The 15,792-nt window shown below is 43.1% G+C and overlaps 1 protein-coding gene across 5 annotated transcripts in view; it reads right to left on the bottom strand.

Annotated features, from left to right (window-relative positions):
- Positions 1–15,792, bottom strand: part of XRRA1 (X-ray radiation resistance associated 1) — a 67,656-nt gene that overhangs the window by 37,276 nt on the left and 14,588 nt on the right. For 2 of the 5 annotated variants that reach the window (XM_027562898.1, XM_027562901.1), the window contains 5 exons: positions 14,084–14,268; positions 10,993–11,064; positions 9,651–9,723; positions 6,109–6,206; positions 96–229 (listed from right to left, as the gene is read on the bottom strand). In XM_027562898.1, coding sequence (XP_027418699.1) covers positions 96–229; positions 6,109–6,206; positions 9,651–9,723; positions 10,993–11,064; positions 14,084–14,268 — 562 coding nt within the window. Of the gene's footprint in view, positions 1–95; positions 230–6,108; positions 6,207–9,650; positions 9,724–10,992; positions 11,065–14,083; positions 14,269–15,792 lie in introns of those variants that run through there. The other 3 variants (XM_027562899.1, XM_027562900.1, XM_027562902.1) reach the window with 3 other exon arrangements.

Raw genomic sequence — 15,792 nt, 5'->3', positions numbered from 1 at the left:
GCTTTAGTAGGTGGCATTCTCCCGGCTTTGAACACTTACAGTCTTTCCTTACAGCCCTTTAGAACTGCTTTGGATACTTGTACTCTGGGACTTACTGCTCTGCAACAGCCAAACTCGGTGGCAGAGAGGTGAGGCCATTGCCTGTGAGGAGCAGGACACGGAGGTGTGGCAGAATCCCCAGGTCACAGATGGCCTCCGCCGTCAGGCTGTTGAAGGAAAGGTCCAGGAACTATGGTGCAAAGATAGAAGACAGAGAAACAGAAGCACTCCTCATGACAATCATGCTCCTACATGAGGTGGGAGGTGGCTACTTTTTTTTTTTTTAACTTTCCAGGGGGCCCATCAACCAGACTAAAACCCTCCTGACTCTCTGAATTAACATTCAAGGTCTACAAGAGTTACTTCCCAACCAATTCCAGCCTTTGCTCCCATATTGCAAGCTTTTGCTTATCTTGCGGTGCTAGCCAGTGACTCCTCCCTATTCCTTGCCCCATCCCATCCAGAGATCTTTGCTTGAGCTTTTCACTCAGGAATGCCCTCTTTCTATGCATCAAAATCCAAGCCCTAAAAGGCCAGCTCAAAAGCTCCCTCCTTCTGAAAGCTTTTTTCATTCCCAGCCAGATGGACTCTCTCCCTCCTCTGACTTTGAGTGCTTTATCTAGACTGCTTCCAGGGTATTTCTCATAGTCAGCCAGGTAACTGTGATAACGGGATATAAGGCTGAGGACTAGAGATTTTGGTGCATGGATGTGCCAAGCGAGCAGGTCCTGGTGCACAGCGGTAGGCTAGGCTATAAACTCCGAGGTGAAGCGCCTTGCCACTGCAATCTAGCACAGGCCCTGGCACAGTAGGTGCACATAAAATAAGCAGCTGAAATGAACTGGCTTATGAGGACAATGACCCAAACTGTCACCTCATCATAAAGCACATTCTAACTAGCCACCGAGATTCATGACACAGTCGACTTGGGTTAGGGGGCCAGCCAGGAAACTGAGTTTCTCTCTGCAAACACAAAGGCAATTATGATAAATGGTATCACTCCAGTCTTTGTTTTCTTTCCAGAAGAGACTCTCTGCACACCTACTTTAGCTCTTTGCTCCCTTCCCTCCCTCTCTGTAATAGGGATGAACCTTTTTTATTTTATTACCTGGTAATCACTAAAGGGATGTTGCCTATAAAATTAAATTATACGTAATGGCCCATCTCTGGGAATCCTGCCTCCCAGGTAATGAGCCGTAAGCTAAAATTCTCTGTTTAGCTCACAGGAAAACTCCTGAACAGGCCCACCTCTGAATGACTGCAGGAAGGAAGAAATTAACACTTCCCCTCAGGAGGCTGACTAATCCAGGAAATGTTTGACTTTATTCCTTCCTCTTTTAGTAGAAAAGAAGCCTGAATTCTAACTCAGGCAAGATGGCTCTTTGGGACATTAGTTCACCATCTTCTTGGTTTGCTGGCTTTCTGAATAAATTCACTATTCAGTGCCCCAACAACTTGTCTCTTGATTTACTGGCCTGTTGTGTGGCGAGCAGTACTTGGTAGCACATCCACCCACACACACCACTGACCCTTACTGAATGGGGCCAGTTTCAGCATCTTACACAGCTGGTGCAGGGGCAAGGTCTCTAGTCTACTGCTTCCGTAAAACACACTCAATCACACATAAACACAACTGACTCTAGGTCACTGTCGGAGGAGGCTGGGTTTGGTTTGATTCCACTGCAGCAATTAACTGATACCCCCCGTAGACCTGGCTTTAAGTCCTGACTAACTGTGATATTGGACAAATTACTTAAAACTGAGCTTCCTTATGTATAAAGTAGAAATAATAATGGATTTTTATGAGAAATTGTGTAGGTAAAGCCTTTAGCATAGAGCCTGGAACACAGTAAATGCTTAATGATGCCTGTCATGGTCATCACCATCCCTTCATTCAAGGCCTGTATACTGAAGGCTTACTGTGAACCAGTCCATGCCCTGTGTGAGCTCACAGCCTAGTCAGGCAGCTAGATACATAATGTGTGTCTGTTAAGTAGCAATGCTACCAGCATAGATGTTTGACCTCTACTAGGGGCTTCAGATGGGCTTCACACAGCAGGTAGCACTTAAGCTGTCCTCAGAGACCAGCTGGTATTCATCAAATTGTTGAATCATCAAAAAAGCAAGAGAGTTAAAGAAAAACATCTACTTCTGCTTTATTGACTACGTCAAAGCCTTTGACTGTGTGGATCACGATAAACTGTGGAAAATTCTGAAAGAGATGGGAATACCAGACCACCTGACCTGCCTCCTGAAAAATCTGTATGCAGATCAAGAAGCAACAGTTAGAACTGGACATGGAACAATGGACTGGTTCCAAATCAGGAAAGGAGTACATCAAAGCTGTATATTGTCACTCTGCTTATTTAACTTATATGCAGAGTACATCATGCAAGTTGCCAGGCTGGCTGAAGCACAAGCTGGAATCAAGACTGCTGGGAGAAATATCAATAACCTCAGATATGCAGATGACACCACCCTTATGGCAGAAAGCGAAGAAGAACTCAAGAGCCTCTTGATGAAAGTGAAAGAGGAGAGTGAAAAAGTTGGCTTAAAGCTCAACATTCAAAAAACTAAGGTCATGGCATCCAGCCCCATCACTAATAGCAAATAGATGGGAACACAATGGAAACAGTGACAGACTTTGGTTTTTTGGGCTCCAAAATCACTGCAGATGGTGACCGCAGCCATGAAATTAAAAGATGCTTGCTCCTTGGAAGAAAAGTTATGACCAACCTAGACAGCATATTAAAAAGCAGAGACATTACTTTGCCAACAAAGGTCTGTCTAGTCAAAGCTATGGTTCTTCCAGTAGTCATGTATCGATGTGAGACTTGGACTAAAAAGAAAGTTGAGTGCCAAAGAACTGATGCTTTTGAACTGTGGTGTTGGAGAAGACTCTTGAGAATCCCTTGAACTGAAAGGAGATCAAACCAGTCAATCCTAAGGGAAATCAGTCCTGAATATTCATTGGAAGGACTGATGTTGAAGCTGAAACTCCAATACTTTGTGAAGTATTGACTGTATTAACCTGATGCAAAGAACTGACTCACTGGAAAAGACCCTGATGCTGGGAAAGATTGAAGGTAGGAGGAGAAGGGGACAACAGAGGATGAGATGGTGGCATGGCATCACCAACTCGATGGACGTGAGTTTGAGCAAGCTCCAGGAGTTGGTGATGGACAGGTAGGCCTGGGATGCTGCAGTCCACAGGGTTGCAAAGAGTCAGACACAACTGAGCGACTGAACTGAATCCTCTTCTTCCAAGGCTCTCTACAGTCTCTTCTGTTTCCTCTTGGGCTCATCTATCACCATATTCTACTGTGTCTCACTGCATTCCAACCATACTGAGCTGTTCCATCAGTGTTCTAGCTCAGAAATTGGCAAACGAAGGCCTGTAAGCCATATCCAGCCTGCTGTCTGTTTCGTATGGCCTGTGAGCTAAGAATGCTTTGTATGTTTTTAAATGGTTGGGGGAAAAAAACACAATGATATAACATTGTATGAGAATTAAATAAAATTCAAATTTCAGCATCAGAAAGTTTTATGAGAACATAGCCCTGCCCATTTGCTTACATATTGTCTACAGCTGCTTTCCTTCTACAACAGCAGAGTGGACTAGTTATGACAGTTATGACTAGTTACAAGCCTAGGGGCTGCAGAGCCTAAAACAGTCACTGTCTGGCCTCTTACAGAAAAAGTTTGCCGACCCTTGCTCTGGCTGTTTTGCTATTTAATGTTGGGTCCAAATCTGCTTTCTACGGAAGTAAGGACAGTTCAAAGAAATGAATAGTCTTAGAACTTGCACGGCAAAGAAGTTCACAGCTGGCCCAGAATTTACAGAGGGGGAGACGTAAGTTCCACTGAGAGGGTAAGTTATTTGGCCAAGGAGGTTAGGGGAAAGCAGGGGTGGACCAAGACTACAAACAAGGTGTCCTGACTTTAAGGCAGTTCTCCAGCTGACTCTTTTTCAGACTTGTGATCAGAGAATAAAATCATGACAAAGCTGTTTTTCTAAACTGACTCCTGAAGAGTTCTACTCTGGGTGACAGCCTTTCTGGCAAACAAGGAGAGAAGATTCCTAACTTGGATGTTGCATCTGCTGAGTCACATCAAGTTTCATTACACATTATTCACTGCTATTAGCTGCAAATTCAGGATATCTGATAGGTTTATCCTTTTTCTTAGAGAGCCCTCGCAAACCATAGAGAGAGGGGGAATAAATGACTGACCAGGAGATTTCCTCTTCTCATTTACATTCTGAATCTTGACTTTGTTCTCTTATATAAACAAATTCCCTTGGATAGGATTGGTCTGCTGGATAAATAATATTCATCAGTTGCAATCACACTATGAGGCAGGGCCTCCAAAAAGTCAATTAATGATCAACCAGTAAGTCAGCTGTAGGGTCAGTGCCTGTAGTCACGTCCCCTCCCTGTGGGCCCACAGGCACTTGAAGTAGGAGGTTGAAATGGTTGGGGTAAGGAAGGTAGGAGTCTCTGAACAATGTACAACATACAGGAGCTCAATAACTACTTTTTAAAAAGCAAAATAACAAATTAATGGAAACCTGTAAGAAGCTCCCAGGCCTGTAGGTAAAGAAGTGGCCCCCTATATCTCTAGAGCTTCTGGAACCTGTTTCCCTCTGTTTATAATAAACTCTGGTATAACATGTTTTTTAACCTAGCACAAAGCTGCATGAGTTGTTGTAAATTTTCTCTCTTTCTCTCCTTTCAAGGACTTTCAAGAACTTCACTTCCTGGATAAGTATGAGAACCACTCCTGTCAGAAATCATAGTAAAGCACTGTGAGCCTCAATATGACTGGAAACCATGGAGAAAAGGTACCATTACATTCAGTTTAGCATGCTTTAAAAATACAAGGACGTATAATCCACTTCAGGAAGATCACCATCCCAAGTGGTTAAAACACCTTAAAACTTTGGCATGTAACTCTTAAAAGTGCACTCTTGTGGAAGGTTTCTCTCTGGTCAGACCGGGTTAAATGAGGTTTTTATGAAGAATGGCTGTCTCTTGATGTTTGTACATTAAATAATTTAAGTTACCAGTTCTTTGAGGCAAACCCCAAGGATCATGACATGCAGACATTTTGGTGAGGTGTGACTCTGAAGCTTTTCTAGAAGGCCAACATGTAAGGAAGAGCCCGTTACTTAGTGAGTGAGCCTGGCCAGATGCCTGCCCCACACCTCAATCCAGCTCTGCTGTTCTCTACTCTTTGTGCACGCAGATTCTCAGGTGGTGACAAAAGCTTTGCTTTTTTGTGAAACAAAATTACCCTAAAGTTTTCATAGATGCTGATAGGTGATTAACTTGAAGTATGAGAACATGTATAGAAGATGCATGACTATGGGAAATATAGGAGAAAGATTTCCAAGAAGAGCGCAATTTTTAAAAATATTTTCAAATACAAAACAGCTGTGGATATACAGATGTCAAGAGTCTGCTATAGAACTTAGAGAGGCTCCGTTTTATTCATACTCATCCCTGAGTCTATGGCCCATAACCTTATCCAAGCTCATTGGAACCAATCTGGCTGATGCATACCAGGGTGGGTCTCAGGAATAAGTTCACAACACCTCCCATTCAGCTGGGCTAGTCTGCTGTGCCTAGCACTTAACCCCCATGCCTCAACCCCCACTGGATCCAGATGTCCTCTCAAATTCTTTGTCCTAAAATACTCTATTTAAACTCACTCTCCTGTATGGCAAAACCAATACAATATTGTAAAGTAATTAGCCTCCAATTAAATAAATTTATATTAAAAAAAATAAACTTACTCTCCTACACAGACTACTTAGGCATTTATTTTCCAAGACCATGTACCATGGCCATGGGTATAGTGTATTCTCATCCAACTGCCATCACCTCCACCAACCCACTCCTTTATCATCACCACCAACTCCACCACCCTCCCCAGAGGACCACCTGAAGCAAGGTAGCTATAAAGGCCCAGAGAGCTCCTTCCCAAAAATTATGACCAGTAGACTCCTTACACCCATTCCTTACAGGGAAACAGGTGGGCACCAAAAACTCCCTACCTCCAACTTACTTCCAAGGACTTAAAGTCTCCGTATTTCACATAGACTGTTTTGATGCCGTTAAATGCGAGCTCCAGTTCCTTTAAGACTGGAAACGTGTGAAATGCCTCTAAAGAGGGAGGAGAAAGAGGGAAACTGTAACTTGTAAAAGACATAAGAGAAAGATAAAATAGTGGTCATTTACTGGGTTCCCACTGGGTTAGGCCCAGCATTGCGTAAAGTGCTTTACTTACATGGACTCTTAATCTCTAACAACTCTGAAAAAGAGTGATTACTACTTCCATTCCACTGCTGAAGAACCCAAGGCTCAACCAGGCTAAGTGATTTGCTAGAAATAGAATTGCTAAATGGAAAGATCAAGAACTGAATCTAATTCCAAAGCCCATTTTAAAAAATGATCCTTATTATTTCTGATTATAAAAGTAAACATTTCCACAAAAGTTTTTTAGAAAAATAAGAAAAATCAAAGTTCCTTTTAATCTCAATACCTAGAGGTAACTATTCAAAGTTTCACATATAGTACTCTAGACTTTTTATGTGCATACTGAAACACACAGACACACACACACTTCTTTCTACAAAAAGGGACTCATACTACACACACTGTACTGTGACTTGCTTTTTTTTTCCCCCTTAACAATATGATTTAAAGATGTTCTAAGTCAAAACATACAGATCTGCATAATGTTTGAATTATGTTCTACAGTATAGACATACCCTATTTTATTTAACCATACCCCTAGGGATAGTGGCTAGATTATCTGAATAAAAGCTTAAGAACACTTCCCCTTCTGCTTGAGAACTGGACCTTGAGTTAACTTTCTAGCCCTCTTCCATTGGTAACCTGAAAAAAAATGGTACAGTCACTGTGTGATTAAGCAAAACTGCAGTGGTAAAAATGACCCCAGGTTGGTAAGTCACATCTGGACTAGGAGAAACTAAGAATGAACTATACCTGTCTGAAGGGGGCGCCATAACTTTGGGCTTCTCTGGGTGCGGGCACTCCTGTGATTGGCCATGTCCTTTTCAGGAACTCTGGGCGCCTTGTCTATGGAGTGTAACAACAGCTATTTCCTCCTGTGGTGAATAAGGCTTCTAAGCCAGAGTGCTGGCATCAACCCATTGAGAGTGGCCAAAGAGTGGCTCACGGATGGCTACCTCAACAGCTACATGAACTGCTCAGGAACTGGCAAGAGGATTCCACTGAACATGAAGTGCTGAGGCTGTGCTGCTGGCATACGTGGGGAATTACCCAGAGCCTTCTAAGTGAACCTGGTGTCAAGTGTGGCCTATGTTGGTTTTGTGAGTTGGAATGTTCTAGAAAGTCAAATAGAAACATGTGCTTTCAGGGTATTTCCAATGAACATCCTTGTTCAAGTGTGTTTCTGTAGAATAAATTTTGGGGAGTGGAACTACTCAACTATGTTAAGAGACATTGCCAAACTACCTTCTAAAGATGTTGCACCAATTTATTTCACTTGAATACGAGAGTACCCATTTCCCTACCAATGCTGGCAAGTCATCAGTCCTTCTCATTTCTGTCAATATTTGATAGGCATAAAATAGTTCTTATGAGGTTGAGCATCTTTCCATATGCCTGCTGGCCTTTGTTTTCAAACTCAGGCTCCTAAGATACCACACTGTTTCCTCAAGGACAGGGACTTTGTCACACACTTCTTTAAAAACACCCTTCAAACTCCATGCATTCAAAACTGAATTCATCCTATTTCTCCCTAAACCTGCCTTTCTTATACTGCTGTCTGTCTCAGTAAATCCCCTTGGTTCTTCTCTTTCTTTACATGCCCCTTAGTTACCACGTCTGGTTTATTTCTACCTCCTCTCTCACTCTGTCTCTCTCAGTCCCCTCTACCCTTGTGGCCACAGCCCCAGTTGAGGCCTCACCTCCCCTCTCCTGGAAAAATTCAACCATCTCCCAGGTTTCCTGGCTCCCATCTTACAATCCATGCTCCTCACAGCCACTACTGAGTCTCTATTTCAAAGCCTTCCAAGGTTCTCTTTTGCCTGCAGATTTAAGCCCATGTCACTCAGTGCCCCTGATAATATGCGGCCCCTTGCCCACCTTCCTAGTCTCCATTCTCCTCTGCTTATACCTCTTGCACACATACAAAGCTTCTTCAGGGTCCCTGGTCAGGCACTGCTGCCCCCCATCTGTTGTTCTGTTGGCCTGAAATGCCTTCTCACCTTCTAATTTCTGAGTCACTCCTATTTGTGTTTTAAATCTCAGCTTACATACTCCTTTTCTCACAAGTATCTTCTGACACTCGAGGTCCAGTTGATTTTCTGATTCCCTCTATCGTTGCACTTACCGTACCCTGCTATAACTGAGCTCAGAAGAACAGAAAACTGGACACACTGATTTCTAAAAGCCAAATAGTCATACTGTCCTGACACCCAGCAGGGGTCGCTGTGGATTTGCTGAATAAACAAGAAGGCTTTACGCTCCTATAGGAGTTCTCAGCCGGAGAAGGAAATGGCAACCCACTCCAGTGTTCTTGCCTGGAGAATCCCAGGGATGGGGGAGCCTGGTGGGCTGCCGTCTATGCGGTTGCACAGAGTCGGACACGACTGAAGTGACTTAGCAGTAGGAGCAGGAGTTCTCAGGGACTTAAAACTTTTTACATACAGTCCCTTGGTATGGGTAGGAGATGGGTTCCAGGACCACCCACCTCTACATACACACCCCCATACACACCCCCTACCCCAGTCCCCAACCTCCACCTCCATCTTGCATCACCACCAAGGACACTGAAATCTGTGGAAGCTCAAGGGCCTTGTATAAAATGATGTAGTATTTGCATATAACCTGCACACAGCCTCCTGTACACGTTAAGTCATCTCTAGATTTCTGATACCGAACATAATATAAATGCTCTGTGCTGTGCTGTGTCACTCAGTCGTGTCCGACTCTGTGATTCCATATGGACCACAGCCCGCCAGGCTCCTCTGTCCATGGGGGTTCTCCAGGCAAGAATACTGGAGTGGGTTGCCATGCCCTCCTCCAGGGCATCTTCTCAATCCATGGATCGAACCCAGGTCTCCTGCATTGCAGGCAGATTCTTTACCAACTGAACCTCCAAGGAAACATATTTTGTAAGTGGTTGTAAATATAATACAAATGCTACTTAAATATCTGCCAGTGCATGGCAAACTCAAATTTTACTTTTTGTAACTTTCTGGAATTTTTTCTAAATTTTTTATATCCCTGTTTTGTTGAATCCATGGATGTGGAAATATAGACATGGAGGGCTGACTGTACTGATCCTGTCTGAGTCTACAAAGTATCCTGCCTTAGGGAGGAAGAAAGGAAGGGGATCATCTCCATTTAGAGAGAGAAGCGGCAGCTCACAGAGAAGTGTTCTGCGTAGGTAGTGCTGGCTCTGGGCTGGAATCCAGGTCTATGTGTTCTCCCACACTCAGCTCATTGCACTCCAAAAACAAGATGTATGGCGTTACAGGTGAACAGACAGGCAACTTCTAACATGAAAGACTGGCAGCCAGGAAGCAGGAGGTGGTTTTCAGGAAGAAAACTTACCTAGAGGAAGCAGGTTTTCTGAGGCATTGATGTAAATCACTGAATTAAAATGCTTGAAATCCTTTTCCTTAGCCTGTGAAAGGGCATTTCAAAGAACATAAGATTAGTTCCCTGCCTGGAGGCCTTGCTGAAGCTCCAGGGCTGCTGTCAGAAGGAGCAAAGACTTCAAGGGTTAAGAACAAGAGCATTTACTTGCTAAAGACAGGAAGGGCTTTTCTGCTTCTTTTATTTTCCTATTATGAAATAATTCTAGTCAGCAAAGTATTGTAAGTGTTACTCTGAAGGCCCGTGTAACCACTATCCAGCTTTAATAAATCTGAATATTATGCTGTCTCTGCTTCAAATTTCTTTAAAGAAATAAAACACTATAGAGAATTGATATCCCTGCAACATATCCCTACCCTCCCTCTCATAAAAAACAGCTATCCTGAATTGGTGATTATCCCACATCTCTTTAATACTTGCATTACATGAATGTGTATCCACAAGCCATATATAGTTTTTATTTATATGTTTTAAAATTTTATTTTAAGTACCATCATACTGTAGATACCATTCTGCAATCTGCCTTCTTCACTCAACACCACATGTTTGAGATTCACTTGTGTTGAGATACACAGATCTTTTGAGATTTACTTACATTCATACATTTTAACTTCTGTGTGGCATTCTACAAGCAATCTCTCTTTATATGATATGGAAGGCCTACAGATCAAAAATACGTGCTATAATATATATACTGGGGATGGCAGGCCACAAATCTAGCTCCAAGCTACCCATTAGCCAGTGCAAGGAAAGAAACATGACTCATTATATAAGTCACAGAGTCTGTGAGCTAAGAACAAACCAAGACTTCCCTGGAGGTCAAGTAATTAAAATCCACCCTCCCAATGCAGGGGGCACGGGTTCGATAGGTGCTCAGGAAAGATCCAGCATGCCATGGTCAAAAAAAAAAAAAAAACAGTCATCAGTATCTTGGGAGAACCAATACCATTCCTGGCACTGAAACCTGAGAGAAATTTCTCCTGTAGGCTCTTCTGATGGGAACTCTCTGCACACAATGAATCATACCCCAATAAGATTCTATGCACATTCAAACCGCTTCCATAAGGTTATTTATTTCCTTTAACTCACCTCACATGGGATAATGGCAATACCAAATCTATAGCAAAAGACAGTGTCTGTGAATGTTGTTTCCACCCAGTGAGTCCCTGTGTGACTCTCCTCCTTCCTATGCCCAGATTCCCAGTTCCCAGAGACTCTGGAAGTTATGATGGTCAATCAGACAGGAGCCACCTCAGGTGTAGCTCACCACAATCACATCTCTGGTGGCCAGTCGTACCTTGGAGAACTTCAGGCCGCTCACGTTAATGCTGCAGAGGTCTGATGGATCCTTCACACAGTGGTGCTTCAGCTGCAACACAATGCAAAGAATCAGCACTCAGGGCCCCAGCAAAGCTCATATAATTGGCCAAGACAACAAATGACTCCCTGGTGAGGAGGGCAGCCTGGTACAGTGGAAGAACAGGCTTTGGAGCTGCTCAGAATCAAGCTGCCACGTCGGCTCTCCCACCTCTGTTTCTCATATGTAAGATGGGGGTGGAAACATGGACTTTATGGGGCTCTTAGGAGGCTGCATTCCTCTCTATTCCTTCTCTGTCTTTTTAGAGCTCCACTTCCTCTAACTGATTCTTAGAATAAAATCTTTATTTCTGGGGCACTACCAAAACACTTGTCATAACTTTTATGTTTGCTCATCTATTCATTTATTCGCCAAATATTTATATACTACTTTGGGCCATGTGTCATGCTAAATATATCAAGGAACTTTCTCCGGGGACTTCCCTTGTGGTCCAGTGATTAAGACTCTGTATTTCCAATGCAAAGGGTGCGGGTTTGATCCCTGGCTGTGGAACTAAAGAGCCTATAGGCCACTCAGTGTGGCCAAAAAAAAAAAAAAATTACTTTCTCCTAATCTTAACTAAACTCTTCGACATAAGGGAATATATCTCTTCATAAATGAGAAAAATAAGGCTGAGAGAGAGGAAATGACTTCCCTAAGGTTCCACAGCCAATAAGTGATGGATCTATGATTTGAACCCAAATCTGTAATCACTAAACACTGTGCTCTTAGGACTACCATATATTGTCCTTGACAATTAAAAGGTAGACAAAAAGTCTCAACTTTGAAGTTGCTATTTCTATTTAACCAAACCTCATTCCTTCTTTCAGTTAATCATTTAGTTATGGTGCCTTTTATGGTTAGGCATGGAACTGGGAACTTAAGACAACAAAGAAAAGCAGAAGTATTTCATGCCTTCATAAAGCTTAAAACTGCATGGAAGCCAATGAGCAAGCAAGTATTTACAAATACAGTAAGTATTTTAAAGGAGAAATTCAAGAAGCCATGGGAGACAGTAATGGGAGATCCTTATCTTAGTGTAGAAGTGAGGAAGTACCTATTTGAGGAATATTTCAGCCGATACCTTAAGTGCTAAGTACGAGCTGGTCCCATGAAAGTGGGTGGCAGGGTTTGTGAATGCCATTCAGGCAAATGAAAGCAAGGTGTTTCTGAGAGGATGAAAAACAGGTAGGTAAGGTTATGGACGTGCTTATTAGATCATGCGGATTCATGGTGGCTCTGCAAAGGATTGTGGATTTTAGCCCACAGTCAATGGAAAGCTGTCAAGAGGTTTTTGGCAGAGGGCTGATGGCAATTTTACAAAAACTGCTGTATCTGACACACACAGAGGATGAGAAGACAGAAAAGGGTGGAAAGAAACCACTATACCAGACATTGTTAGCTCATTTCTCTAGAGCCATTCTCTACTTCTCACTGTGAAAGAACCCAGTATCATTCACATTTCTCTAACTAGATGTATCCTTCAACCCCAGCTCTACAGGCTAAGTCTTGACTTTGTCTAATCCAAGCATGGTGGTCATGGTCCCCTAACCAGTGACTGATGGGACTTGTGATGTATTTTTGGCCAATGAGACGCAGGCTGCTGGGGTAGGAGGTCAGTTCTGGGAAGCTGCTTATATTTAAAAATCAGTATAAGACAGTGACGTTCCCTTTTCTACCTCTGGATGTTATGCTTTAAATGTGATGACCAAAAAAATAAAAAAATAAATAAATGTGATGACCAGAGTTTCAGCAGTCATCTCAGAATTGTAACAAGTGATCTCAGTGTGGATATGTTGAAATGCTGAAAATAAAGGGGAAAAGAAGAGCACTATGGGAAGTGGTTCTGCCCCTTCTCAGTACTGCTGCTTCAATCTTCCTCATCCCTAATGAGAAGTGGACCTAATAATCAAAGAAACTCCACAGTATTCTGCAAAAAGCCTATGCTACCCACCTTGAGGTGAGATGCCTCCTTTAAGTTCTCTTTCAACATTTGATCTGTGCAGGAACCATAAGCAGAGTCTGGGAACTAAGTAAGCTGCCAGGGAGTTCTTCTTGGGAAGCTATGAGCATTGGACCGCACATTAATACTGGTTTACAAAATAGGTCTTTCTGTGTAAAGCCACTGAGGCATTGCACAGAGTAAATAAAAACTACCATCCCAGTCCTCTTTGTAAAGCCTGACCCAGACACTAGGTATATCTAGTTGGCATCCTTGGCTTTCAGCCAGACACTAAACCCCAAGGACAAAGGCAGTGGTGTGTGAGGCTCCCTAGTTCCCCTGCTCCTAGAGTCTCCCCAGAGCAGAGTAGAAGGCTTTGCACCCTACTATGTGCTGGAATAGTGATGGTGGTTTAGTTGCTAAGTTGCATCCGACTCTTGTGACCCTATGGACTGTAGCCCACCAGGCTCCTCTGTCCATGGGATTTCCCAGGCAAGAATACTGGTTGCCATTTCTTTCTCCAGGAGATCTTCCTGACTCAGGGATCGAACCCAGGTCTACTGTATTGCAGGCAGCTTCTTTACCAACTGAGCCAGCAGGGTGCTGGAATAGGATTTTTAAATTTACTGTTTACCCTGACTTACTGCTTTGTCTCCCTGGCTCAATGAAGACTTTTTACCTGATAAAATATTTGTAAAGGTATAGGCTTTACAGTCAATAGACCAGAGTTTTAATTCTGAGTAGTTCTAATCCAGGGTAAACTAGAGTCCTAATTACTAGCTGAGGAACTTCGGCCAAGGCACATTAATTCTTGGGGCCTCAGTTTTCTCATTTGTACAAGGGCAACAATATAATGGGGATGATAACACCTATCTCACAAAGTGGATGTAAAGAAAGCTTTACATATAAAGAAAGCTCTGGGTCCCTTCAGCATCTTGGGGGCACTCCATTTGCCAAGCCCATTCGAATAGTTTGGGATGGATGGGAGGTAAATGTACCAGAGGGAAGCAGGGCAAGTCCTTGCCACCCCCTCACCAAGACAGTCGTCAGCTGGTGCTGCCAGCCCTTCCAGAATGCATTCACTCTCACCAGAAAAGCCAGGTCCAGCATGTGTCCAGGAGTGTCCACTTGGTTTTCCTGTCGAGACCCTTTCTTCCCTTCAACCTCAAAGGAAACCTTCTGGCCTTCCTGACCTTCAGCTGTTGTCTCAGCCACATTCTTGGGCTTCTTCTTGAGGCCACCTTTCCGAGCCACTAGCCAGTGTCCTCGGCCTGCTGAAAAGATGAGAACAGTGAAAAGATGAGAACAGGAGTGAACTCCTTAAAAGCCAAAACTAGTGCCCTTCCAGAATGTTTATCTTTAATGCAAAAATGAAAATTAGCTCCTCATTACCTAATATGCACCAGATACTGTGCTACAACTGGGGTTGTGGGGGGCAGGGGAACATCTATATACCTGTCTTATTTAATTGGCCTCCAAACCCAATGAAACATGCTACTGCCCCCGTTTTACAGACAAAAAGGCAAAGACTCAAAAGTGTAGAATGACTTGCCCAGTTCTTTCCTCCACATTTTTGCCTTTGAACTCTTAATGGTTCCTTCATGATTGCAGATAAAATATTTCCTATTCTGTGAAGCCTTCCCTGACTATCCTGAGTTAAGCAGATCCTTTTTTCCTGGGCCAGCTAGTTACTGTACCATTTGTTATCTCTTGGGTAGAGTCCATTGTGTGACACCAACTCAATGGGTTCCATCTTCCTGGACCTTACCCTGAATTCTATCGTTATAAGGCAAAGGTCTTGTTAGGAGCTCAGGATAAAAAAAAATCAAAGGACAGCTGCCATTTTTAAAAGACTCAATAATACATGTCCACTGTAGAAAGAACTAGAAATTGTACACAAATAAAGTGAAGAGGAACTAAAAAGCCTCTTGATGAAGGTGAAAGAGGAGAGTGAAAAAGTTGGCTTAACACTCAACATTCAGAAAACGAAGATCATGGCATCTGGTCCCATCACTTCATGGGAAATAGATGGGGAAACAGTGGAAACAGTGGCAGACTTTATTTTTTGGGGCTCCAAAATCACTGCAGATGGTGACTGAAGCCATGAAATTAAAAGACACTTACTCCTTGGAAGAAAAGTTATGACCAACCTAGATAGCATATTCAAAAGCAGAGACATTACTTTGCCAACAAAGGTCCATCTAGTCAAGGCTATGGTTTTTCCTGTGGTCATGTATGGATGTGAGCGTTGGACTGTGAAGAAGGCTGAGCGCCAAAGAATTGATGCTTTTGAACTGTGGTGTTGGAGAAGACTCTTGAGAGTCCCTTGGACTGCAAGGAGATCCAACCAGTCCATTCTGAAGGAGATCAGCCCTGGGGTTTCTTTGGAAGGAATGATGCTAAAGCTGAAACTCCAGTCCTTTGGCCACCTCATGTGAAGAGTTGACTCATTGGAAAAGACTCTGATGCTGGGAGGGATTGGGGGCAGGAGGAGAAGGGGATGACAGAGGATGAGATGGCTGGATGGCATCACTGACTCGATGGACGTGAGTCTGAGTGAACTCCAGGAGTTGGTGATGGACAGGGAGGCCTGGCGTGCTGTGATTCATGGGGTTGCAAAGAGTTGGACACGACTGAGTGACTGAACTGAACTGAACTGAAAAAGAATATGAGGTTCACTACTAAGCCTATCCAATAAAAATCGTGACAACATTCTAGACTCTGTTCTCTCCTTCATCAGTAATTTATTCATTTAATATTAGGAAAACTGCATGAAAGCTGTACAGGAACTCTGTTTT

This window comes from Bos indicus x Bos taurus, chromosome 15, assembly GCF_003369695.1.
Source record: "Bos indicus x Bos taurus breed Angus x Brahman F1 hybrid chromosome 15, Bos_hybrid_MaternalHap_v2.0, whole genome shotgun sequence".
NCBI classification, from domain to species: Eukaryota; Metazoa; Chordata; class Mammalia; order Artiodactyla; family Bovidae; genus Bos; species Bos indicus x Bos taurus.
The sequence above is the reverse complement of the archived record's forward strand: the minus strand, read 5'-3'. Positions and strand labels throughout refer to the sequence as shown.